Source organism: Colias croceus, chromosome 2 (assembly GCF_905220415.1).
Source record: "Colias croceus chromosome 2, ilColCroc2.1".
In the NCBI taxonomy this organism is placed as follows: domain Eukaryota; kingdom Metazoa; phylum Arthropoda; class Insecta; order Lepidoptera; family Pieridae; genus Colias; species Colias croceus.
In genome coordinates, this window is record NC_059538.1 from 1,477,642 (window position 1) to 1,504,725 (window position 27,084).

The following is a 27,084-nucleotide window of genomic DNA, read 5'->3' on the forward strand; positions in this document are numbered from 1 at the left end:
CTTGTTGCCAATTGCCATTTTTGCCTGCTTCTAAAATGGCACTGTACACAGAGCAAGTAATATGGGTTATGGTTTACCAAAGAGTATAATGTATGTTTTAACCATAGTTTTAACACTCCAAAATCTCTCCGAGTAGGTGCATTTAAATAATACTAAAATAATAGTTGTTATAAGCTATAATTTTATCATGTTCTCTAGATAAACCGTACTAAATTTTTAATTTGAAGAACTCTACACAGATTATTTTCGTCGCCGTAAATTTTTAATATCTGTATTTTGTTTTGACATTTGAATGCGCAAGTCTGATTTATGAACGAAAATACCTTTCATTCACGTCCATAATTTTTTGCATTTCGCGACTCGCGTATTGCATCTTTTTGCTATACGAAACTGCATTCAATTTATTTCCCTCGAGAACGTTAAAATAGTGTTACCGCTGCACAGAATTTATTATTATGTAATTTATTTTGTATTGTGCCTACATATTTCTTTGTGTCAACAACGAATTCGTAAAGTACAGTGGATGTGAAGTGTTTCCTGTATTGAAATGCGAAAGTTATATCATTTTCTAATCATAATGTTTTGTTGATAAAGTGCGTTATAATCTTTCAAAATGATGCAGTCAAATACAGAAGGATGTATGAATATCGCTGAATTGGCAAATCAATTACGTCGAGAGAAAATCTTTATAAACTCGGAGAGGCAACTGTTACAAAATCTCAATGAAGAACTGGAAAAAAGTGCTTTAGAGTTGTTGCAACAGTCTTGGATTTGTTCACAACAGCGACAAAATCTCACGAACTTGATAACTTCAAGATGTGAGGCTGATTCCATTGCTGCTTGCCAAAGGGCCAGCCTTTTGGAGAACACCACTTTTATTGATGTTTACAAGGTCTTGAAGTACAAAGTGAGTTAATTTTGTTCCTATTTCTGCTTTAACTTCCCTATTTGTTATAACATGTGCATTATCATATAAATATTTTAAAGAATATGAGACAAATTAAACATCCACCCACTTTTCACAACATTTTTTCAACTGTCATTCATTCAGTTATTTGTATAATGTGGATTAATTATATTTAAAATGATCAATGTGGATTATTTTGTCTAGATTAAACAAAAAAAAAAATATTTAAATAAAGTTATCCATTGACCTTAATAAATTCATTTGGACCATTTCAAGTAATTATTATCAAATTAAATTTTTTCCTATAGTAAATATAAGCAAGTCAAGCAGCAAGCAGGTGAGATAAATTTTGAAATTTAGCATTATTGGTCTGATCTGTAGCGTTTAAACTGCATATTACAAATTGCAGAACTCTTAAATCTTATAACTTGTAATTTAATTTAATATGTATGTACAATTTAAAAACAAATTATACATTAATTTTATAAAGAATAGAAAAAATTCGATCACGAGGCGGGACTCGAACCCGCATCCTTCGCGCCATTCCGGGGCGGATGCCTAACCAACTCAGCATCCGCCGCGAATTTTTTCTATTCTTTATAAATTTATATTTATAAAGCATTTGAATGCCATAAAAAACCAAAAAATATAAATTATACATTGTTCTACAGTCCTAAAAATTATTCACATTCAACATTCCTTGATGTGTCATGTAGTTTGTGTCTTTCGATAGTCACTCCTGCTAAAATCGAACATATTATATTACTAGAAATGAAATAAATATTATGTATCTTATATTATCCCATTAGGAAGGATAATAGAATCATGGCATTTCCTCAATTATATAAAGGATATATTAGATTTATCAGGATCCAAATTATAATACATTGCTGCTGTAATACAGAATATTTAGGGTGCTTTTTCACCAATCATGTGTGGAATATGTTTGTAAATAACCAATTATATTGCTTCAAATGCTAAACACTTCAAACTAGATGTAGCAATATCATTGGCTTTTACAAACACAAATCCTCACAAATTATTGGAATAATGGAAAAGCACCCTTATGATGAAGTAGTAGCTTTCTGCTTGTGTCTACGCCCACAAAGACAAAGGCAATTAGTTTCTCCAAAAAATGATATCATAAAATTGCTCTGCTGCGACATGAAAGAAAGACATAAAAGTATTATAAATGAAAACATATGTATTTATTATTATTCGCAAGGATATGTCTCTCGCCACAGCTTTGTCTGGTTTTAAGGGGATGAAAAATTATAGCAAAAATATTTTCGTTGTTTTTGTGTGACCTGATATAAATTTACAATGAATCAACTTTTTAGAGGATTAAATGGATATAATCAGCAAAAATTTGAGAACAGAATAGTAATGGTAGTTTTGAGTTTACCAAACAAAGGTTTGTCACTGTCATTTTTTTCTTCCAGGAAGCGAATGCTCTAGGCGAGCTGCTGGGATGGCTAAAAGACATGCCACACCTAATGGCGCTCTGCCTCTTGCTGGGCGAGGACCACATGCCGCCATCCCTACCGTCTGCTCTTGTCGCTGGGTTGTATGGAAGCTGTCGATCACCATTGGACAGGACTCGCCTGTTGGCTGTTATCCGTTCTTTGATCAAACACCAGATGGCGCCGTCGAGTGATCCTAGAAAGTAAGTTTCTTAGAGATAAAGTTATGTAAATCTACACTAATATTATAAAGAGGAAAACTTTGTTTGTTTGTTTGATTGTTATGAATAGGCTCATAAACTACTGGACCGATTTTAAAAATTCTTTCACCATTCGAAAGCTACATTATCCACGAGTAATATAGGCTATATATTATCACGCTAAGACCAACAGGAGCGGAGCCACGCGGGTGAAACCGCGCGGCACAGCTAGTGGTTAATATTAAAATACGTATTTTGGCTTGATAATGTAGACGCTGCTCTATTCTACGAGTGATAATAATATTATAAATGCGAAAATGTTTAAGGTTTTAATGTAAAACCACTAGACTTTGAACTTTGAACACGAATTTGATGATTCTTGACCTGGTTATGTTTTGCGTGCTATAGCTTATCTTCCGTAAGTGGTGTATTTACTTAATTGGGTATAAAAAAATAACCAACCAGTACCAACAGCTCGGTTTAAAATTAAAAAGTCATCGCATCATGCAATGACGATATTTCTTCTACTCTCGATGTATGTTTGTGATGGATGGTCTTACAGACACCTTTGTGTTGATTAATTTATCTTAGTTATTTGAATCTCTTAAAGCTATTTTTGATTCGAAGTTTATAAGTATTTTTATACAAATTTATTGAGATTTGAGATAATTTATTGAACGTTGTTGGATATGGACGGAATATCCGCGTGTTTGTAGCTAAAAAGGCCCTGGATTATTTCGCCACTTTCCAACTCACTCGTAGAAGAATCTTTGCTAGATTCTGTAATATTTGGCATAGAATTTAAGCCAAATTATTACATACTAGGTTTCCGCCCGCGGCTTCGCCCGCGCAGTGAAAGAAAAACCCGCATAGTTCCCGTTCCCGTGGGATTTCCGGGATTGCGTCATTTTCCCGGGATAAAAAGTAGCCTATATCTTTTCTCGGGTATCAAAATATATGTATACCAAATTTCATGAAAATTGGTTCAGTAGTTTAGGCGTGATTGAGTAACAGACAGACAGACAGACAGAGTTACTTTCGCATTTATAATATTAGTATGGATAATATTACTAGACTTCAATATAAAGGCTTGTTTTTACTAAATCCGCAAAAACTACAGGTGATGTCAGAATTCAATATTTTCCTCAACAAAAAGTGCACTTGCAATATGGAAAATGAATCTGCATACAATTAACAACGGAGTTACGACATTAGACAATAATCGACCTTGAATCTTCCACACAGCTGACATAGTATATCATCTATACAGCTAACATAGTATATCATCTATACTGACGTAATACAGTAATACAGTAATGAACATGATTTGATACTAATCGCATGCGACAGCTGTTACACGGTAATCTGAGCTAAGTCGATCGCTGTATAATTTGTGGAATGCGTAATTTTACACCTATTGGCAAATATATTTAGTGGGCTCATCCAACTGTAAAATTACTAGCTAGATCCCGTGGCTTTATTCGCGTGGTATCCGGTAGTAGACTATGAGCCTATCCAGATGATTTTATATCTGTCAACAAAAAATTTAAGAGATGTGATTAGCTGAAAGAATAACATCTATACATTCTTACAAAATTTCGCCTTTATGGGATACTTCCCATACTAGGGTAGATGTGGTAATCTTTCGGTCTATAAAAAACGGGAAACAAATAAATCCTACAGGATTAAGGATTATCTATAGTTATTGGATTAACATTCCTTGCTAAGCTTATTACATCCCTGTACAAAACATCGTGACATCCCTGGAGTAGGTTGAAAATATGATTGTCATTAAATTCTATATGCAGTTGGTTTTCGGAATTATATTGTCATCTATTCGGACAGCAAATTGTTCAGTTCTATGTTTCAGTTGCATTACCTTGTGCAGTGCCAACTCCCAAACTACACATCATATTTAGTGAATGTATCATATCAGTCTCCAACACTTATCTATTATCATCTAACCGCTCCTAGTGCCGTCCTTCTTGTTTTAAACTTATTTAATTAAATACCAGAAACTTCCTCGAACCAGGCTATCTTTTGATAAAAACATAATGAGAATCAGTGCAGTAGGCTTTGAGTTTATCGCGAACAGACAGACAGACGCTACGGAGGACTTTGTCTTATTATATAATGCGGTGTTTATGGGTAAAATCAAATCCAAATTCAGTTAAACAGGAATGTCTGCTCTGTCCAGTGACGGATTAACCCTTAATCAAATTAAGCAATTGCTTAGGGCATCACGTCTGAGGGGGCACCAGAAAAAGCACAAAAAAATCCGTCCTTAGGGCATCACGTCTCACTCTCACGTCACCAAAAACCACACCAAAAAAAAGTTTCTAGGACTAATTTGACTCAGCGGAACATTCTTTTTCAAAATTAAAAATATTAAAAAATGAAAAAAGACAAAGATGATAAAAGAAAGGCTCGATAATTTATCGATATTGTACATAGAGTCCGATATGTTAAAAACGTTAGACGTTAATACTATCTTGCGTGAATTCAATGCTCGGAAAAGCCGCAAGGCGCATTTCAATAAATAAATAAATTATACTTTGGTTTTTATTATTGTCGCACCTACTCCACTTCTAAAGTACGTTACATCTCATCATCTTATTTTACAAAAAACCTTAAAACTAATGTTTTTAGGCGGTAAAGGTTTAAAGACCGATTCTAGTTGACATACGGATAGGGGGGCCCACAGGCATGGATTGCTTAGGGCATCTAGTAGTCTTAATCCGTCACTGGCTCTGTCTCTCACTGACTTTCATGCACTGTCGTGATATGAAAGTGAGTGATTAATCTTTACTTTCTCTAGGAAGCAGATATACAATGTGTGCGTTACATGCTAATGACTTCCGAAGATTTGGATTCGCATTCTGATTATAACGTTGAAAATATTTATTTTTAGGCACTGCTTTGAATCGTTCGTCCATCCCTCAAAAGCCTCATTATGTTATAAGTATCTTAAAAGTAAACGACTCTACATTCTCTTATTTTTAAAGAATTTCATAAAAACTTTATAAGTGTGAAAGAATAAAAAAAATGTTATGACGAGATACAGACCAGTGTCTTTCGCTTTAGTGTAGCGATTCCTTAAACCTATATACTCGAACCTATAACTGCAAACCTGCTATTTATCGTAGGTTTTTCTATTCTTTCATATATTGCAAAATAACGAATCTAAATCTAGAGTACCTAATAATAATCAAAATCACACAACATGTTCTTATTCTGCGTTTATTCAAATCGGTCGCAGCTATTAATCGAATATTAATTTTTGGCGTGCAGATTATAATAATAAGTATAATTGGTACTGGGACACTGGGTAACAATATAATATGGCCTCTTTCTTTCTAGATTGTTCCGCACTAACAAATGTGCGCTATCGTCGCTCTACAGTGTATACCGGGATGGTCACTCACCAGCGAGACAGTTCCTCGTGGCGGCTCTCCAGGGCCCCGTCATGGCGGTGCTACATGAAGATGAGTTCTTCCTTGACGCTGATCCCGATAAGGCTATGGAAAGGTAAGGCTTGATGATAGATGAGTTCTATGGATTTGAAGTGAAATGAACCTTAATGCTAGGAGATAGAGCTCAAAGTTATCTGTACTCTTACAATAGCGCCGTTATTAGGTTTGCATTAAAATGATTTATTTCTCAATGCTGATTCCTTTATAATGTAAACGGTAGGTATAGGGAAATAAACCTTGGATTTAGGATGACGTTGAAAATTCAACTTTGTTGACTGTACAATAAAGTTGACTTTTGTTTGGCTGTTTGTAGTAATAAATAACTAATTTAACAATAGCTAATATTTCAAATTATTATGTTCTGTTTAATTATTATTTGTCTATTGTTTTACTATTCTGTGGTCAGGCGTAATGATGGATCGTTATAAAGTTTCATATGATTGAAGATATAAAGAAAATCAAATTACCAACCGCATGTAATCACCGCAATGATTAATTACACCTGTTCTCTATTACATTACCTTGTTATTTTACAAGAAACAATAAATCAATGTAAAAACACATACATACATATTTGAGATTGACATGTTATCAACAAAAATATATTGGATTTATTTGTTCTGTCATCAACATTAAATATATGTACATCATATAAAAAAAAATCATAAATACGTGTAAAATATTACACGAATAAAAAGTTTTGAGTTCGAAATAATTTTCCCTCTAGATTTTCACCATCGGACCGTCTCAAGAAGTTCGGTCAGCCAAACAGCACAGAATACACGGCCAAAGTGGCGAGATACCGCAAGTGGACAGTACAATCCCTCTACAATCTTACCAGCAAGTTCATAGCCTCACTGAGGGAGTACTGGCCAAACTTCCCGGCCACTATCGCGTGGATAGTTCAGCAGATTGTGCATCTCTTGAAACAGCATTCCAGGTGAGTCGGAAATATAAGCAGTCTTTGGCTCAATTTATAAATGCTTTTTTTGTAAGTGAAATTAAAATGACAGTAAAATCTTGAAACCACATTATGAAACAGTTACTAAGAAATCGCCAAAGAATAGCGGTTAAAAGTCCTAGCTCATGTGTCAAATGACTTTACTATAAGTTACTACATTTGGTGAAAACTACATTAAATTTTATGCTATAACTTTGGGGTGACACATGTAAAAATAGTAGCTTAAAGTAGCTTTTTGGCATTCCATTCCAATTTCTTTAACCGAAAAAAGGCCTCCCATAACTAAATAACCTTTCCTTACAGGATAACGGAACGAGAGCTACACGCTATATGCACGGACCTGGTCTTCAATCACTTCATATGCCCCGCCATTGTGAACCCAGAAGCACATGGTGTGGTCGATATACCGGTGTCGTATATAGCCCGGTTCAACCTCATACAGATCGCGCAGATCATTCAGATGCTGTGCTTGGCGAGATATCAAGAGGTGAGATTTGATTTATAATTTTAAACCACTTAATATGCCTGGTCAGTCATTTTCCAAATAAACATGTTTACTTGCAGACTTTTTCGAGTTTTAAGATGAAGTAATATTGCAGACTAGCTGTTCCCCGCGGTTTCACCCGCAGTGCTCCGGTCTTGTTTTTCTTAGCGTGATGATATAATATAGCCTTCCTCGATAATTGGGCTATCTAACACTAAAAGAATTTTTCAAATCGGACCAGTAGTTCCTGAGATTAGCGCGTTCAAACAAACAAACAAACTCTTCAGCTTTATAATACATATTAGTATAGATTGTGAGATGCTCTTTTCGAACTCAGTCTTTTCCAGATCGCTCGTCTTTATAAGATATGGCAAAAGGTGGTAAAGTATTAAAAAATCGAAACGTTCAAAACTATAAAATCACGAATCATCAAAACGTTTACAATCAAAACTACCAGATAACTGAATACGTTGCTAAACCAACTATACAATTATCTATATTATTATATTCCTGGACATCTATACAATTACCAATTACCATCAGTAAACTATACAATTACCATTTTACCATCCAGGTGGAGCCGAAAGTGCGTGACCTGTACACGAAATTCGAGCGATCTTGCGTGTGGTCACTAGTGGAAGCAGTGACCAGTCCCACCTGTGGGCCCGCGCCCCCCGCCCCGCCCGCGCCCGACGCCCCGCTCCGTACCGACGCACCTACAAGGTCTCCACTAGCACTATACACGTATAAGGATGTACACACATTGGTAAGGAATAAGTAGCCCATAAGATCTCCTCCCCCCTCCCCCCTCCGTTCCCTCCACATGTATTATTAGTGGCTTTTTTATGAACAACTAGCTCCCCACCCCTTCCCCTCTAGCTATCCCCACTTCTCGTCTATCTCCCCCAATTTACCTCTAACTCCCCCGCAAATATTGAAAAAATGTAAAAAGTTACTGGATCGAAACCAAGCCCAAATATGTGATTAAAAATTTTTTTGTCTGTCTGTCTGTCTATCTGTCTGTCTGTCTGTATGTTCAGGCATCACGTGAAAACTAACTGTTCGATTTCGATGAAACTTGGTATAATTATACCTTATTATCCTGGGCATAAAATAGGATACTTTTTATCCCGGAAAAATACGTAGAAAAAAAATCTTAATTTTTCTTAATTTTTCCGCGCGGACGGAGTCGCGGGCGGAAGCTAGTACACGTATAAGGATGTACACACACTGGTGGGTATTATTAGTTATTTTGTATGATAACTACCTCCCTCCTCTTCCTGCCAATACACCAAGTTGGAAGGTTGTGTGATCGCTAGTGGAGACGGTGACGAGTCTATGCTAACTAAGGCACATACAAAAATAGTCCTTCGAGTCTAATAAATTAAGTAAATTTCAATTAGAAATAAAAGTGGAGAAGCTCACTTAGCAATAATGTAAATGTTACATCAAATCAATGTTTAAAGTGTTTGAAAGAAATGTAACAAAATTGATCTTGTTACAGATTTCGTTTTTGCGAAGAATCTCCTCTAAACTCAACAACAACGCATCAAACGGTCTAGCTCAAGAGACCAACGGAAGCGCCTCCTCGAATGAAGTCGCCAATTTTGGGTAAGCTCTTGCACTATCTATTGTGAAAAAAAAAAACTAATTTTTCTTTGATTAAGACCCTGTGTCCAGAGAGACCTTGGTGTATTTTTACGTTGTTGTGTACCGTCATAATATTTGGCGGGAAAATATGGTGTCATTCGCTTCTGTTAGGTATGCCGTCAGCATCAGTGCATATTATGATACAGTATATAAATAAAAAAAAAATTGGTTGCCTGTAAAGTCGGTATACGGGCGAAAGTTTTACGTGACAACGACTTTTTATGTCTGTCTCTCTCGCTCTTAGGCGGGCTAACCATGCCCGAGTGGAAGGGACGCGTGCCTCTCACTCGCTCTCATTGTGAGCGCATAACGTGAGCGGAGCGTAACGCAGTTTCTTGAAGTGTCACCCGACAAACCAATTTATAAGACGTTGTCACGTCAAAATAAGTAAATAAGGTCTTTATTAACAATCTTAAATGTTACATTTGTTCTTAAAACTACTTAAGTATTATTAAACATATAAGTTAATGAAAGCAACATAATTAAAATATTATTATTTGTATTAGACAGTAACAAATGCTTTCATATAAATTCCGATTGGCTATTGCAAAATGTTGTGTGAATGAAAAATGGAATGCTTTTTTATTTAAAAAACACTTCATTACACTCAAAAAACTAGAGCTATTTATTGAATTACAAAGAATACAACTTATTACGCGGCCAAATCGCTTATTAGTCACTTTCAGTCAACAAAAATATTGAATGAACCTTATGTGTAAAAAAAAGTTTCTGTTTTTAAATTTGTTTTTACGTGTTCAAATCAAGCATACTTGCAAAAAAAACTTGGAAATATATTATTGTTTTTACGTGTTCAAATAGGCATACTTGCCCAATATAACCATTTATTTGTCATAATTTCCACCAGCGACAGCACGTCCTCCTCCAGTCTAGAAGCCTCCGATGCTGACGGGGACCGGAGCCCCACGGACGGGGGCGAAGGCGCTGCACGACTCGCGGCGCGCCTGCACACGCTAGAGCCCAACTATCGCGCGAGATTGCATGATTTACTAAGGCAATTGGCGCACTTGCCGGCTACTAGGTGAGTGGAGAATAAATAATTCTTAAAAAAGAAGGGCCTAAATTATGTATTTATCAACGAGTTAAAAAATAAAATAGAGGCCTTCAAATGGCCATTTAAAGAGAAACAACTGGAAGGTTTTCGAATACAAAATATGGCCGAAAGTTCTGAGATTACAGACCCGAAAAAAAAAGAAAAAATATTATTGTATTGAGAACCTCCTCCTTTTCTATACATTTATTACATTGCATGCTATAAAATGCACTTTGAATCATTAAAAATTTTATGTAGGTACTGTAATAATTACAACTGATCAAAGTTAGACAATAAATACGGCAATTTATTTTGGGTAGGTAAAGAGGCTGCCTACTCGAAATGGTTACTTAATTTCTGCAAAATTACGGCTTGCGCCTACTTATATTTTTTAACTAGCTTACCGCCCGCGGCTTCGCCCGCTTTGTCTAAAACCTAATAAATTATATACTAAAACCTTCACCCTATCACCCTATCACCCTATCTATTTAAAAAAACTGCATCAAAATCCGTTACGTAGTTTTAAAGATTTAAGCATACAAAGGGACATAGGGACAGAGAAAGCGACTTTGTTTTATACTATGTAGTGATGTATGTTAAAATCTGTCCATTGATATTCGTTATGCTAATGATTATATTATCTTCTGTCGTCTATCGCATTTCTGAGTAAGTAGTACAGTGGTAATAACGCAATTATTTAATACTAGCTTTCAACCCGCGGCATCGCCGGCGCAGTCAAAGAAAAACCCGCATAGTTCCCGTGGGATTTCCGGGATAAAACCTACCCTATGTCCTTTCTCGGGTATCAAAATATCTCTATACCAAATTTCATGCAAATTGGTTCAGTAGTTAAGGCGTGATTGAGTAACAGACAGATAGACAGAGTTACTTTCGCATTTATAATATTAGAATGGATTAGAATAAGTAACAACATAAAATCTACATTCAATTCGTTTCATTCAATAAAAATGCTCAACAACTTATTGATAAAATTTGCAGACCGACACCAGAGACCAAAGACACCAAAGAGCCGGAGAGCAGCAAGCGCAGCATCCTCAGCAAAGTGCCCAAGCCCCGGGTGCCCAGGAACGAGGACAAGGAGGGCAGTACCCTGGAACCACCCGAAGTGATGATGATCAAGCTGGCCAATGTGGACGAACAGGATTACGTAGGTGGGAGATATTTTTGGAAACGTCATTGATTAACTGTAGTAAAAAAAACAGATTCGGCATTTTAATTTTTAGTCTGCATGTTAGCACTAGATAGACTACTTTTTACACTTTTTATGTGTGTTTTTATTGTATAATATACATTTTGTATACTTTTTGGGTTTTCATAATATTGTATGTAGTAAGAAAAAGTCTATTGTTATAGAGAAAAGTGTGTTAAACATCATAAAATTCGAACCATCAACAAGCGCGTAATTCAGTTATATCGCTCAACATTATACTCTTATATATGTATTCTAAAGCGGATTTAAAAAGTATAAATTAATCCAAATTCGTCGAATGCTATTTCGTAATTAAATAACGAACAAACAATATTAAAATGTTTAATATCACTATCGTATTTTATGTTATTTTTGTGCAACCACATAAATGTTTTCCATTACTATTTATTATTTACAATGCTATTAATGTGTGTTTGTGTGTGTTGAAATAAATGGTTTCTTTCTCTCTTTCTATGTATTTTGACAAATTTTTATCGCATTAACGCCGTTAGTATACCGACGCATTCGCGTGCGGCAGCAAATCTCTGCGAAACTACTGCGTAGCGAAATATCTGCGGAACGTTAGTAAACAGCAATGTTTTAGCAACTTTTTCGCAATGTGTCTGTGTAATGGCCATTTCGCAGTTCCTTGCGAAACAATACTGACAAGGATGCAACTATTTCATATATCTATGTGCTAGAGTGAGACATATCATATGTGAAAACCTGCCATACTACTGACAGATTTTTCGTTGTTTCGCTGCCGCTCGCGAATGCGTCGGTGTACTAACGGCGTAAAACATCGTTCCATGTGAATTTCCTTCAACGAAACACACGGACAAAAAGCTAATAATAAATAAACAAATAATTAAAATATAAATTACATCCACAGGTCTAGTACCCGAATCGAAAGTTCTAGAATGTTACTACGGCGGTAGCGAGGCGGGTGATACGGAAGACGCGGCCGCACTACCGCCCGGACCTACTACGCCTGTGCAGAAACGTACTAGGTATGGGAAAATGGACTTTATTTCAATGTAATAGAATTGTTTTTTATTTGTCTTGGAGAATTATGTTCGTAAAATAATGTACACTTGTTCAGAAACGTGGTAAGACAATATGATCTTTATTTTAAAGTAGTAAGGTCGTTAATATGCTACTTGGATAATTATGTTCACAAAACTTTTTTACGTTTGTGCAGAAGCCTACAAGATTTGTGGTTAAGGCAAAATGGCCTTTACTTCAATGTTATTGTGTTGTTATTAATGTTCTTTTAAAATAGAAAAGACGGCAGCTTATAATATGTGTAAATTGTGTATGTAAAAATGGCTATTGTTAAACTATTGACTAACTTAACCAGCATGGACAACTTTTCTTATTGATGTAAAATACATTGAAATTATGTGGTCCTTCGAGTCGGATCCTTATAGTACCACTGCAACAACAAAATTTCTAAACCCAACAAGTCAATTTTAAAATGATCCTTATACCACTGTACTAAAGCACATTTTACAACAGGTTCTCAGTATCCCACGACGAGGTATCTCTCGGCAATACATCAGATAATCTCGAAGCTGTCTCCGAAGCGGCTTCCAACCATAGTGTCACTTCCAGCCTTGAGTTGGAGACGGAGGACCAGAATGACAATTTGTCTGATATGGTGAGAGATGTTTTTTGTTATAACTGACTTCAAAAATACAAGTTTTGTGTTCCGTTTTATTTCTACTAAATGAAATAAAAAGGTTATTGTTTTGTCAAATGTATATGTATGTCTGTGTTCTCTCTTTTTCAATTGAATCTAGTGTATTTGAGTGTGTTGAAAGCGTTGTCGTCTTTAAAAAAAATAACGATAGTTCGTCAATAATGTAAACCAATTGAGTAAAGTCGATAATCACGTTATTTTGCATTTTTTTTATGCCATTGTCATGATATAAATAACTCGAATCAAAATTACCTATTTAATGGAAGCCAAGTTGTAGGAATTTACATCTTATATCGAGGCAGTATAACCATCAAAGTCCAATGTATGGCAACGGCCAATAGAAAACTCTGCATAATTTTCTTTCGGCAGACTTTTACATCGGACAATTTTTGAAGTGAAACTTCTTTATCGGGGTTGGAAAAAAATATAGTGTAACATTTTCATTACGCGCTATCTTTTTCTTATCCCTACAACGCGTGATTCGGCGTATTTCTGTTGCCTATAATAAATTATTTTTTGAAAAAATAAGGTCACAAAGAAGTTTCACTTCTAACATGTGTACACTAGTACACACACAGATTTTTTGTGTTATTGTGAGTCTAGTTGTTTATTCTACTTCGTCTATGTACAGGTGTCAGCCAACGTTAGTGGCAGAGGCAGTCCCAATATATCTGGGAGGGAGACTCCTTCGTCACAGGTGACCGATGGAGATACGGCGGGTGATCAACCGGCTAGGCGGTATGTTAATAAATGTACACTAATATTTTGTAGGAGATTGATTTCAACAAATCAATCAATCTGATATGTAGGTTCGTACAAATACGCCTAAATCTCATGGTTGAAATACTCATTTCTACAGAATTATTCTAACAAAGAGGGATTCGTTCAATTTTATCAGTATACTATTTTAAACTACTTTTTGATTCCTTATTAAAAAAATGCAATCAAATTGAAAATTTGACTTGCTTGTTCAATTTAGTGCCGATTTTTCAATGCCCAGATAAACAGCTAGATAGACTTTATTCTTCAGTTAACAAAATATTCAATTTTTCAATAGACGAATAGGACTTATCTATCGAATAACTACGTTATTTGAGGAATAAATCTATCTGCTGCTCCAACGGCCAGATAGCGTGCTATTCGACGATTAGACGTTTGAGTTGACAACTGACGCGTCAAATTTGGGATATTTTCGTATGTAATAACATAGAGCGTAGAATTTTTACAATAAAGACTCTTTCTATAAAATAATTATCAATTAAAATCATATTGAAATTGATGTTTTTGATAGTACCTACTGATGATCATGCCATTGAAAATTTGCCGGACGCTGCCTTTATGTCGTTTCCATCGTAAAATATATAAATTTTAACACAAATTTAATCAAAACTCTTTACTCGAATCAAAACAATAATCAACAATCATAGAACACAAGATAAACTTAAAATGCACTCCTGACGTGAGTCATAATGACGGTTGTTGACATATTGCAAGTTGACTCTATCCCGCACTAACCTGACTAATTTAATATGTTTGTTTCGCCACTCCAAAAGCAGAGCTGCCAATATGGAAATATTTGGTCAGATAGTTATTCATCAAATAAATCACGATTGAAAAATAGGCGACCCGTTATGAGTTAGATAAGCAATTGAATAAATCTATTCGAGGGGTAGTTATTAGACTGTTTATCTGGGCATTGAAAAATCGGCCCTTAAATGCATGAGGCTAAATGGATAGGACATTTTGCGTGACTCCTCTTTCTTTTTCAAAATTTATTTGTGTGTGTGATAGTTTAGTAATAAAGTTTATTTACTTGTTGGCTTTCTTACAGTGCACCTCAAAACGCGCCTGTGAACCAAACGTCAATCGCCAACCAAGCTAAGCTCTTGAAGCAAACGCGCAACGAAATTGAAGACAAGTTCTGTAAATTCGAAATTAAGGTATGTAAATTTCTTATTCGAGTTAATTGTGTATTTTTGTGTCTTTTTTGTGTAAAATGTATTGTAAACTGTTTTTTTTTCCACCATAACTGCTAAAGTAAAATGCAACTTATTGGAAAAAGGATTTTCAGTACTTTTGAAGTGAAACATCTTTAGGCGCGTTGATTGTAAAATTTCAAGGTCGCGTCATGGCAATACCGTCGCGTCATGGAGTAAGGCGCCGATTTTGGTATTTTTAAATCTTGCCAAAGAAGTTTCACTTCTGACAAGTATGCTCGGAACACACGCTTTTTTTAGTATTTCCTAAATGGAATAATAATAAGTAGAATAGCTACTTAAAAAACTTAGTTCTACAGCCTCGTAATCAATAAAGATTTCTTGAGCATCAGTTGTCGAATATTGCTGGAGACTTTGTTCCTTCAGCGAGAACTTAATCAACTATGATATGCCGTGTTCCCTGCAATACGTTAAAACCACTTAATTGCTAAGCAAATATTTACCATTATACAAAAATCGTTGGAACATTCCAGAAGCTTCTAGAAGGCGACGAAACAATCAGCATAATGTCGGACACGTGGAGCACGGATGTGCTAGCGTCCGACTCGGAGACTATCGGCGATACGTGTGATCACGGACAGAATGCTAATAATCAAGGTTAGTTGTTGTTTTATAAGAAAACTGACTACTTTGAGCATGTATTTTAATTTTAAAACATTGAAATTTATCATACAGAAAGACATACTGGAAAATGATAATTATATGAATATAGTGGTCAGAGTCATTTTAATCGCTAATTAAAAATAAAGTCAGATTTAATAAGATAAAAATTGACGTACAATAAATAAAACAATAATTTTCAAATCTGTCCGAAGCAAAACTCTGCCTACACGTCTATTAGGCAGAGTTTTCTCATAAGCATATAGAATAGATTTTGAACATTACTGCTATACAATAAAGTGCTATTTTGAATGAATGATTTGTACAACGCCGTTTGGAGAATTTTGACGTTCTTTTTATAGTAGATTGTGTGTCTAGTTGTTTATAGTACATCATCTAGTTGTTTATAGCACACTAGCTTTCCGCCGGCGGCTCCGCCCTCGGTTTCAAAGAAAAACTCGCATAGTTCCCGTTCCCGTGGAATTTCCGGGATAAAACCTATCCTATATTACTCGTGGATAATGTAGCTTTCGAATGGTGAAAGAATTTTTAAAATCGGTCCAGTAGTTTATGAGCCAATTCATTACAATCAAACAAACAAACAAAGTTTTCCTCTTTATAATATTAGTGTAGTAATAAATAGTACATAAAGCAAAACATATTGTATTAGTAGCTCTAGGACTTGTAATTGGATATTCTATTTTCTCGACCATAATTAAAGAAAAAAATAATAATTTGTATAGGTTCAACGGGCAATAACACAAATGTGCCGGACGTCTCAGAGACAGCGAGCGAGTCCGCGTGGAGCGTCGATGTGCTGGCGTCCGATAGCGATCGGAACACTGAGGTAAACTATTATTTATTTTATTATTTAGTGCATGTTTTGATGATGAATGATTTGAATTATGTATATTAATTTGCTGGAAATCTATCCGTGAGACTAATTGATGTTATTTTACCATGTGACTATTTAAATAATGCAGTTATACATTCTCCTAATACAAATAATAATCGCAGCGTCACTCGCGTGTTACCCGGTTAAAAAAGAGCCTATATGCTTATCCAAACTACAATCTATCTCTGTACTATATTTCATACAAATTCGAAATAACATACTTCTTACAAAATTTCGCGTTTGATGAATGAAATACATATAAACACAATATATACAAGTGCCATAAATAATAAAAAGTTACCACATCACATGTTAAAGAATTACATTCAATAACAAACTATGCATAGTTTGTTAGGGGGCGTCCATAAATTAAGATTATTACAGAAAAAAAATTGGTTGTCTGTCTGAAAGTCGGTTTACTGACGATAGTTGAACGTGACAACGTCTTTAGGCCGATTGTGCTTCTTTGTCGCTCGTTCCGCCCTCTCGCTTACACTTCAAGTCATACATGGAACGCCTCAGAGTAAGTTAACGCCGCATGAATCATGTTTTTTCGTGCGTGCAGCCGGCTCTATCGAATTATAAAACGTTGTCACGTCAAAAAAATAACACCTCACGTAATTTATGGACGCCCCCTTAATAATATACAAAGGTATATATACAAAATTAAATACTAAATACTGTAATAATAATAATGTACAGGTGGACACAGACGACTGCGTGTCGGTAGCGGCCCGGTCGGACACGTCGTGGCCGCGCCGTCCCTCCGCGCACGACGACTGCATACTGCGGCCGCAGGTAACGTGCGGTGGACTATATACGTGGGTGAATGTGGAACTACCCGCGTTTGTTAAAAAAAATGAAGGGGTTTTTTTATCGTCAATCTACTTTAGTTGTAGGTTCGAGATATATTTTTTTTAATATTTTTTGCACTTTTTAGAATTGGTCTGAAATATAATTATTAACATACAATAATAAGTATATTGTATTAAAAGCAATAAACCAAATAAATGGCATATTTAAATTGATTTTTACAGAACGGCACCGCAAAGAGACCAGACATGAACAGTCCTCGGCACACACCTAGAGCCAATATACCTGGACGGTAAGTTTATTTTCAATCTGTTATTTTTATTAATTATGCTGAATTATAAAAAGAAATATTGAAATTCGTTTCTTTTGAACATCGTGACCCGTAAATAATAAGTATAAACATGGTGTAAACAACTGAACTAACAATCATCTCTTAAAATGTCATCAAAAAATGTCCGAGCGGCGACTTAATATACAACTTTCATTTAAATTTACATCTTATTTCGTGGCAGTAATGTGCAATGTCTATTGTATCGCTTATTAAAAAACTCTGCCCCATGCACTCGTAGGCAGAGTTTGACAAATTCAAACGTGATTAGCGTCTTGTTGTTAGATGTACATCAATGATGTTCATATAATGATAATAAAAACATTTTATTTTACAAATTATTAACGAATGTTTCTTAAAAAATCTTATCATTACCGACTTATTATTATTATTGTATTGCAGATCGGGCTACCTAACGGCGACCGCGGCTTTGTCTCGCGGCAGTGAACTTGATCTTGCGTCGCAACCGCCGCATGCGCACTACTCCATAGAGAATAGGAAGAGCATACTTGTCAATGGGTATCCGGTAAGTTTTATTATAAAAAAAAATACAGAGAAATATAGAACCTTCTCCTCTTTTGAAGTTTGTATAGAAACCATATGTTCAATCTCAATTGAAAGTCATATGAAAGTTAATTGTATATAACTTGAAATATAACGAATTTTGTTTTGTAACGAATTGAGAAAATGATAGAGAAAATGTTCTTTCGTGACTGAACAGTTTCTAAATAAATTTTACACATATAGATAGACCAGTTAAAGGCAGTTTATTAATACTTATTAGTTAATATCGTTTATCCAGGTAATGACATGCTACGCTACATCAGCTCCTGAGAGCCCGAGCACTGCGCCCGCGCAACTCACCGCAGATGTTTTCGACTACCCGCAAAATAAGTAAGTAAATAAGATAGTATTAAATAAATAGTTTTTTTTGAGTTCGTTTTGTATTGTATCTTATTTAAAACTAGCTTCCGCCCACGACTTTGTACGTGCATCCCCGTTTTTCCCCGTTCCCGCAAGAATTTCGGGAAATCCTTTCTTAGCGGATGCCTACGTCCTAACATCTACCTGCATGCCCAGCCCGATACGCCCAGTGGTTTGGGCTGTGCGTTGATAGATCACTATATCAGTCACCTTTGAGTTTAATATATATAGATTATGTATCTACTTTCTAAGAAAAATATGCATGATAAGTAATGCCATATTATATCTTTCCATTCGAAAGAGAAGACTTGGACTTGATAAAAATCGTATCCAAATCTCTAGTACTTCATTAACTCATTTAGAAGTAATTTTGCCTTTATTTTTATTTTTTCTTGTATGAATAGAATATTTACTTGTCACAGCTTACGAATACGGGTGGAACTTGAAATAGATATTAGAAAAATGTTAATAAATTCGAATCCCGCATCGTGCTCCAATTTAATTCTTAAAATTTTTCAAAAATAAGCATTTTTAAACTATGTATAATATTTAAACATGATTTACCCTTCAATGTATTGTTTACAGCAACAACCCCCCACAAGAGAACCAAGCGGAAGAAGCAGAGAACCAGCACACCACAGGCTCAGACGCCACCAGCCAATGGGTCACAGACAGCTTTCCAAGATTGGATGGGTTCAGCACCAAGTACAATATGCCCTCCACCTCCAAGGGCTACGAGGAGAACGATCCTATGGACAGGTATGTAGTATTATTAGTAACAACCCATAATAAGAGAAACAAGGGGAAGAAACAGAGAACCAGCACGCAACCAATTTAAATCTGGGCACCGTAATAATTAAAAATACAAAAACACATGACATCTCAATGACGTCATAGAATCCTTGTATATGTTCATATTCTATAGGAGTTTTTGTCCGCGCAGATAAAGGAAATTGTCGAGAGAAAGTAAGGTGTGTCGCCTAATTAATTGTATAGACTTCTAACAATCTTCAGACACAAACATCATATCATTTAAGTCTGTCGTGAGATGAAAAAAGATAAATGAACAAACACACTTTTGCATAATATTATGATTAGAAAAGATAATTTTGGTGGTAACGAGAAAATTTTTACTAACATTAAGTTACATCGTTTCAATATAATATTACTATCCTGCAGATCACTAGAAACTCGTAATAACGCGGTTTTATTCTCTACGTGACCTGTTATTCAATAATTATTGTAAACTAGATTTCCGCCCGCAACTTCACCCACGTTTTCCTTTGAAAACTCGCATAGTTCCCGTTCGCTTGGGATTTCCGGGATAAAACCTATCCTATGTGTTCATCCAAGTTACCCTCTATATGTGTGCTAAATTTCATTGTATTTGCGTGAAAGAGTAACAAACACACACATCCTCATAATATTAAGTAGGATACAAAATCATAAATTTATTATTTCTATTACTCCACAGATCGCTAAACTCAAGCGAGAGTTCGTTCAACGCTCTCTCGGTATCTCAGTACGGGCGGTTCGACGGCGACACAGAGAGGAACGATGAGCCGCGAGTGAACGAGCTGATTGCAAGAATGAACTGTGCGACCGTCTCTAGGAACAAGAGCGAGATGCGGACTAGTGTTGTGAGTTTTTTTGTTTTATGTTTATAAATGTGTATTGAATATGATATGCAATTGTTATGGGTACAAACAATAACTGTTATTCGTTAGAGCACGTTTTGGTTAGGTTATAGGATGTAGTTGTAACGAAATACCTTTGTTGCAACTAATTCTACTGAACTACATAATGCTCTAAATTGAATATTTATTTATAAATTGTGAATTGATTATGCCAAGCATATATAAGCAATAAACATTTGTGAAGCTGTGTAATATAGTTGTTGTAGCCACTATTATATGGTTATATCTTGTGCTATAATTTTTCAACAAAACACGTACTAATATATACAACTAGATACACAATCACGCTAATAAATTGTCCGAAGTAAAACTCTGCCAATTCGTCTATTAGGCAGAGTTATCTAAAGAGCATACACAAGTAACTTTGAACATTACTGTCACCAAATATGGTGTCAATTTGAATGAATATTTTTTACAAGTCCATCTAGACGATTTTTGTCAACATTTTAATAGGTGATTGTGAAGTGTAAATCAATTTTTAACCCCATAATTTTCCTCAAAAGGTGAACATAAGCTCATCGCGCATAGAGCGACGCCGGGACACACGCGACCAGACCACAAGCAACATATCTCTCAGCACGTTGTCAGTGAACAGCGAAACGTCAGTATCAGCGGCCAGTTCTAGCCAAGATGTGAACTCGGAGAATGTCACTGAGAGACGAGTCAGTCCTCCGCCGGTTAAATTGAGTACGGGCGCTATACCGAAGAGCATTAGCTTCGATGCTACCGCTGAAAAGACGCAGAGGTAAGCCGCATTTTAAGCAAAATGGTACCTTATTTGTTTAATCTACCGCTATATCGCAAAGAGTACGCTTAGAGCGGCCGTACATGGACCGCTTCAAGCAGTTGAGACCGACTGCTTGAAGCGGCGACCGCGCGGTGAACTATAGACATTCATTCACGGCCGTACACATGACTGCTCGAACCTTGGCGACCGATTCAAGCCGTCAACTGCGCGGTCTGTAGCGACAGCTCGAGCAGTCAACGACCGACCGCTCGAGCAGGCCATGTACGTCTCTAAGCCGTTAACTGCTCGAGCTGCCCGTGTACGGCCGCTCTTAGAAACAGCTGGAATAATAAACGTACTTTCAGGTTCAGATACGTAAGCACATAAAGATATAATATATATTATATATATCTATGTTATAGATAAATCTTAGGATAAAAATTAAAATGTTTGGAACCTAATGAAAAAACTTATATTTCACCGGATAACAGTAAAAGTTTATTAAAATTAAGACGCCCTAATAAGACGCCCTTTTTAAAATTGACTTCTAATCCACAGAAGACGCATAGTAGGAGAAGAGATAGTCGGCAACTTGGACGAGCTCAAGAGCAACGTGAAGCGATCTGGCGGCAACTTGCTGCACAAGATTAAGATGTTCCGGCAGAAGGGACGATCTCATCATAGCGGTAAGCGATTTTCAGCTTTAATTGTATGAAAATAGAGCTTAAGTTACAGTGAATGGGGAATATTCATGTTTTTCTTTTTTGTCTTAAATTAATAGTTTACTATTTTATAACATAGAAAAAAATATCAATGGGCTTCAAAATACTCTAGATATTTTTAAAAATGAAATTCAAAACTTTTAAAAAATTTAAGCAGTTCAAACGCCGCCATTGTGCGCGCGCTTTGCGTGACGTCACATGACACGTCCAGTGGGTGTTCCTTAGTGTTTACTATGGAGTGATGAATACCATGTCGTGTCAGATTTTTTCACATTTCGTTCGACCTGTGGTGGCGCGTTTTGGAAGTTTGAATTTCGCTCCCTTATTTTGCACTTTTTGAATATTATTTGAGGGGTTTAAATAATAAGTAAATTAAAAAAAATCCTTTTCATTATAATATTACGATAATAAGTATACGAGAAAAAAATATTTTAGGCCATTTAAAATTTTATGCATATTCCCTATTGTGGGAAAAAGTAAAGATGAAATTCTAAGATTATTATTCTTTCTTTTTTTAGAGGTGAAAGTGACAGAGGAAGATGTTCGCAGTGAAGATAGGAGCACGGAAGGCGGTGAGAGCTCTGAGGAGATTTTGGCCAAATATCGCCGACACGCCGACACGAAACAGCGGCGGGTGGCTCGCCGACCGTCCGATGTGGCCGACAGTGAACTTGATAGGTATGAAACTTGGATATTCTTAAAAATTATTTGGTAAAATCATAAAAGTGTAATTGTAGGCATTCATGTAAAAATCCGTGTTATACTATAGGTATGCTAATATCTTACATATTGTGATTTTGTTCAATTTCAGTTGTTAGCTTTTTAGCAATAAAATTCTTATAAATATTAAAATACTTTAAATTATTGTAAATTCAACGTGGGATTTTTGCCCATAATCCATGATTAAAGTGTGATTTTTTAAATTATGTTTTAAGCTGAGTAAATTTTGTCACTGAAAAGTGGCAAAATTTAGTCATGATGACGACTTGACTGACCTGACTTGAAATTTAGTCATATGATGAGTCTGATTAGTTCTTTATTAATTTTCTAGGAACGAGGGTGTAGTCGACTTGAACGACCCAGAAGTGTTCAACAGCATGAAGCGGCGACTCCGCACCGTGCTGTCCAACACTGACTTCCATTGCGTCGAATATGTGCCTAATGTGAGTTTTCTTTACTTATTTTGGTCAATTTAATCATAATAGGAGTTGTCAAGTGCCCGAAATTCAACCATAACTATATAAGAAGAAAAATTGTGTGTATGTGCGTGTGTGTTAAGTGAATGAATGGTGATTTGTGCAGTGTTTTATGATTTTGTTGATTTAACTAACTCAATTGATGTACATACAATAAACAACAAGATTTATAATCACACTTCAAAGTTGTCTGAACTCTGTCTACGTATCTAATAGGCAGACTTTAGGTGTTACAATACAAAGTCTAATATGTACCGTATATATTTTTTTTAATGAGCAATAGGGAAGCACTTGACCGCGATCATCTTTGTAGTTTCCTTTTTTTGTAATTTTCTCTGTTTGTTAGCGAAGATGTGGTCTAAGATGGAGCGCGCTTCCCTATAAGATACCTGCTTACTGTTGACTTGAATTAAATAAATAAAATAAATATTGCAGGACAATTTTCACACACGGCACGATTTGATCCCATACCAAGCTTTCGTTTGTGTTATGGTAACCAGATGGCTGATAAACATACATATATATAATTTTTATAAATACTTAGACACAGAGCTGTATGTTCATCACGCAAATATTTGCCCCGGGTGGGAATCGAACCCACGACCTCTGGCTTGGAAGTCAGGGCCACTACCAACCGAGCCAAGCGGTCAGTCAATTATTTTTTGAATGCCCTTTTTCCCAGCGTTGCACTAGCACATCCCTAGCGGACTGGGTGCGGGCCGGGCAGTGCGCAGAGGCAGCGGCAACAGCACGTGCGCTATCCGCGGCCGGGGCACGGGCAACCCGCCTAGCGGCCGCGTTACGGGCAGATCTGGCCGCTCGCCGCCCGTACGCGGCGTACTTGGCGTCGTGCAGAGCGGCACTTGCGCACGCGCATCACGATCTGCGCAGGTGAGCGCGGGATGAAGATGTAAAATGTGTCATACATGTTAGATCGTGGTTGTATTACGTAATTAAATACTGATATAATATTTCTTAGACATCTTTACTCGACCAAAGTCAAGACAAGAATGACTCGCAACTGCAGACGACCGTTATTTATAGGACGATCATAACAACTATTCGAGTGGCGTGACTGTGTGAGTCAGCGCAGGTGTTATTTGTGTTGTTTTGATCGTTATTTTGAATATGACATATAATATTATTATTATTTGATAATTAAACGATTATTAATACTTTTATCCATTTAATTATTATTAAAATAAATCATTAAGTTCATCAATTGATTTACTTTTAAACTATAATTTTATCGTTAAATTAAACGCGCTAACATACATGCGTTGCTAAAGTTCCTTTTACATATCCCAGAAATCCCGTTAACCTTTTATCTTCCCTGTAAGACTGTCCTTGGTTCCTGCTCTCCGATTCCCAGACTCTGTAGACTTTACAACAAATATTCTAAAGATATGGATATATTTTCCCATAATCTTAGTAAATTTAAGTTCCTGGTTCATCAAAAAACATATTAGATTTTTTGTATTGTATTTAAATGTCTTAGTAGTTTTGTTTTTCTGTATAAAGTTGTTTTAACTTTCAAAGTCTAAATTTTATTCGTTAATGTGGTGTTTACCTATCCAAAATTGTACACTTAAGTTTAATTTTATGTATATTTGTCAGTTTGTGTAACAATTTCTGGTAAACCTTAAATAAATAAATAAATGTGTGACAGGAATGTAAAAGTCTTTTGCTTGCTAGCCAATGTTGACAAGATAAAATTAATTTGCTTAATAAAACTTGATAATAACTTATAACTTATAATATATAAAATAACTTTTGTCCTTGTCGGACCAAAAAAAAATGGCGAATTTTTGTTCGATGCATCCAACGACAACATGACAAAAAAGGCGCCGCAAAAGAAATGATAATTTCTTTAGAACACTATATTTCCCCAAAAACTTGAGAAGTGTACACGACCCGGATGGAATGTTACCAAAATAACTGGCTTACTTTCTTTGAGAGAGAGACGCCGCATAGCTTACAACTATAGCAAAACTAATTCCATCTAGCCCCCTTTAGCGCGATAAACAATTTCGTTTCTATCTCTTATCTCCTGCTTACAGTCAGATCAAGCTGGTCCGCAGTGAAGTGTCCGAGTGTAGTCGGTGCGCAGGCGCAGCTCGTGTGTTAGAGCAGCTCGAGCGCGGGGCCCCGCTGCGCAGGCTGGCAAGGAATCATGCTGCACGGGCGCACCATGCTGTTAACGGTTAGTGAACATAAATTGTTATAGTGCTCATTATAGTGGAGCCAATTAAATAGGTAACATTTGACGTCTATGAATTTTATCTTCGTAGAGAGGTAACCTGCTTAAAAACATCGATTAAAGTGAATTAATCGATACGGATTTGAAACATTTGTCAATCGGACTTGAAACACATGCCAATTTTAAAAATCAGGCAAATCCTCCCAGACCCCAGTAATATATTTTATTTCGTAAATTTAAGGAGCTAAATAAGACAAGTAAATAAAACAAATGTGTTTATTCAGCTGTACTTTATAGATAACTAGTTGTGCTCCGCGGTTTCACCCGCGTGGCTTCGCTCATATTGGTATTATCGTGATGATTAATAGCCTTCCTAGATAAATGGGCTATCAAAGACCGAAAGAATTTTTCAAATCTGACCGGTAGTTGCTGAGATTAGCGCTTTCAAACAAACAAACAAACTCTTCAGCTTTATAATATTAGTATAGATATAGATTCACGTACCAATGTTAAACATTTTCTATTCCTCAAATGACATTCGAAAATTTTCAAGAATCCAAAAAAGATGTGTGTGTGGCCATGTCCTTCATCTTACTGTAGTGACGCCTGACCACTCCTCCATCCATGGTCATACCTCAGCAATCGAATTTCTACTACACACATCAACAAAGTAGGGATATTTGGTATTGCATCAAATATCTCAAAATATATGGAGAATTTTGTGATATTGTAAATAGAAGAATTATAGCTCATTTTAAGGTCTTAAAAAATAAAAACATTTCGTGATTATTTTTGATTTTGCTGAAAAATCAAAAATAATCACGAAATGTTTTCGAATTTGATAATTATCAGTGTTGTCAGCATTTTCATTATTTTACTGACAATGTAGGTAATTTTTACACATAATGTGTATTGTAATTACAAATAGTTAAGTAATGAAACTAGCTATTTATTAGTTATGGAATTTCACGTATCTCGATGACACAATAACTAAAAAGTCATCGAGATACGAGGAATTCCATCAACATAAGTCCCCGTAAAAGATAAGTAATAACTTTATTACTTATTTATTATACTATTATTTTTTAATTATAGTAAACTAATGTTTTTTGTGGGTTATTTCATATTTGATACACTTTTAGGTAGTAACGTTAATTTGATGATATGTTAGTTATTTTTTAAATGTGTCTGGCAAGATGTAAGAAACATGAAAACTGCCCGGCTCTTGAGGTAACATCTTTTTATACGTCCCCAAGTAACATATATATAAAATTTAGCTTTTAAAATATAATGAAAGTTAGGTACAATTTTATACACCTTTACTACCTGTTTCTTGCCAAAGTACCACAACCCAGACTTGATAATCGCTAGTCGTTCTTATCTGTATCGGAGACATATACAGAGAAACTTTCAACTTTTCTAAAATAAGGAATGTCTGGCCGTCGTGGGCTCTTGGGTTATAATCAATAAAATATAAAAAAATTGGCTGCATAGGTGGAGAGCTGATGGATGAAAAAGCAACACGACTTACGGCCAGTATAAAGGCGATCACTGCGGAAGTTAAGGCCGATCCATCTTGGGAAGGTAAGTTGAAGTTATTGGAATAAAAATGTAAGTTCTTTCTGAATTAGCTTCTTTGTCATGTGAAATTTTAATCAATTTATCCTGAAAAATTATATTTATAATTCAATAAACCAACTGTATGAACAACTAGACTCACAATCGCGCAAAAACTCTGCCTATGTGTGTATAAGGAAGAGTTTTCTGAAGAGCAATGCACTATTGAACTTAACTGATACGAAATAAGGTGCTAATTTCAATGAATATTTTTTTCATTTATGTCCATCTTTTAATAGCGATTGACAGTAAGGTTGTTAATAATAC

The 27,084-nt window shown here is 35.7% G+C and overlaps 1 protein-coding gene across 1 annotated transcript in view; it reads left to right on the forward strand.

Moving 5' to 3' along the window:
- Positions 1-310: 310 nt before the first annotated feature.
- LOC123698954 (receptor-mediated endocytosis protein 6 homolog) overlaps positions 311-27,084 on the forward strand; it is a 39,883-nt gene continuing 13,109 nt past the window's right edge. The window contains exons 1-28 of the mRNA XM_045645792.1: positions 311-907; positions 2,350-2,573; positions 5,931-6,098; positions 6,771-6,983; positions 7,308-7,491; positions 8,063-8,254; positions 8,993-9,099; positions 10,004-10,177; positions 11,189-11,361; positions 12,292-12,409; positions 12,918-13,059; positions 13,733-13,839; positions 14,933-15,041; positions 15,572-15,695; positions 16,442-16,545; positions 17,296-17,391; positions 17,631-17,698; positions 18,137-18,260; positions 18,537-18,628; positions 19,244-19,417; positions 20,133-20,298; positions 20,859-21,100; positions 21,641-21,768; positions 22,323-22,482; positions 22,856-22,967; positions 23,683-23,891; positions 25,061-25,203; positions 26,695-26,784. Of these exons, the coding sequence (XP_045501748.1) occupies positions 614-907; positions 2,350-2,573; positions 5,931-6,098; positions 6,771-6,983; positions 7,308-7,491; positions 8,063-8,254; positions 8,993-9,099; positions 10,004-10,177; positions 11,189-11,361; positions 12,292-12,409; positions 12,918-13,059; positions 13,733-13,839; positions 14,933-15,041; positions 15,572-15,695; positions 16,442-16,545; positions 17,296-17,391; positions 17,631-17,698; positions 18,137-18,260; positions 18,537-18,628; positions 19,244-19,417; positions 20,133-20,298; positions 20,859-21,100; positions 21,641-21,768; positions 22,323-22,482; positions 22,856-22,967; positions 23,683-23,891; positions 25,061-25,203; positions 26,695-26,784 (4,237 nt within the window). The 5' untranslated portion in view covers positions 311-613. The remainder of the gene's footprint in view (positions 908-2,349; positions 2,574-5,930; positions 6,099-6,770; positions 6,984-7,307; positions 7,492-8,062; positions 8,255-8,992; positions 9,100-10,003; positions 10,178-11,188; positions 11,362-12,291; positions 12,410-12,917; positions 13,060-13,732; positions 13,840-14,932; positions 15,042-15,571; positions 15,696-16,441; positions 16,546-17,295; positions 17,392-17,630; positions 17,699-18,136; positions 18,261-18,536; positions 18,629-19,243; positions 19,418-20,132; positions 20,299-20,858; positions 21,101-21,640; positions 21,769-22,322; positions 22,483-22,855; positions 22,968-23,682; positions 23,892-25,060; positions 25,204-26,694; positions 26,785-27,084) is intronic.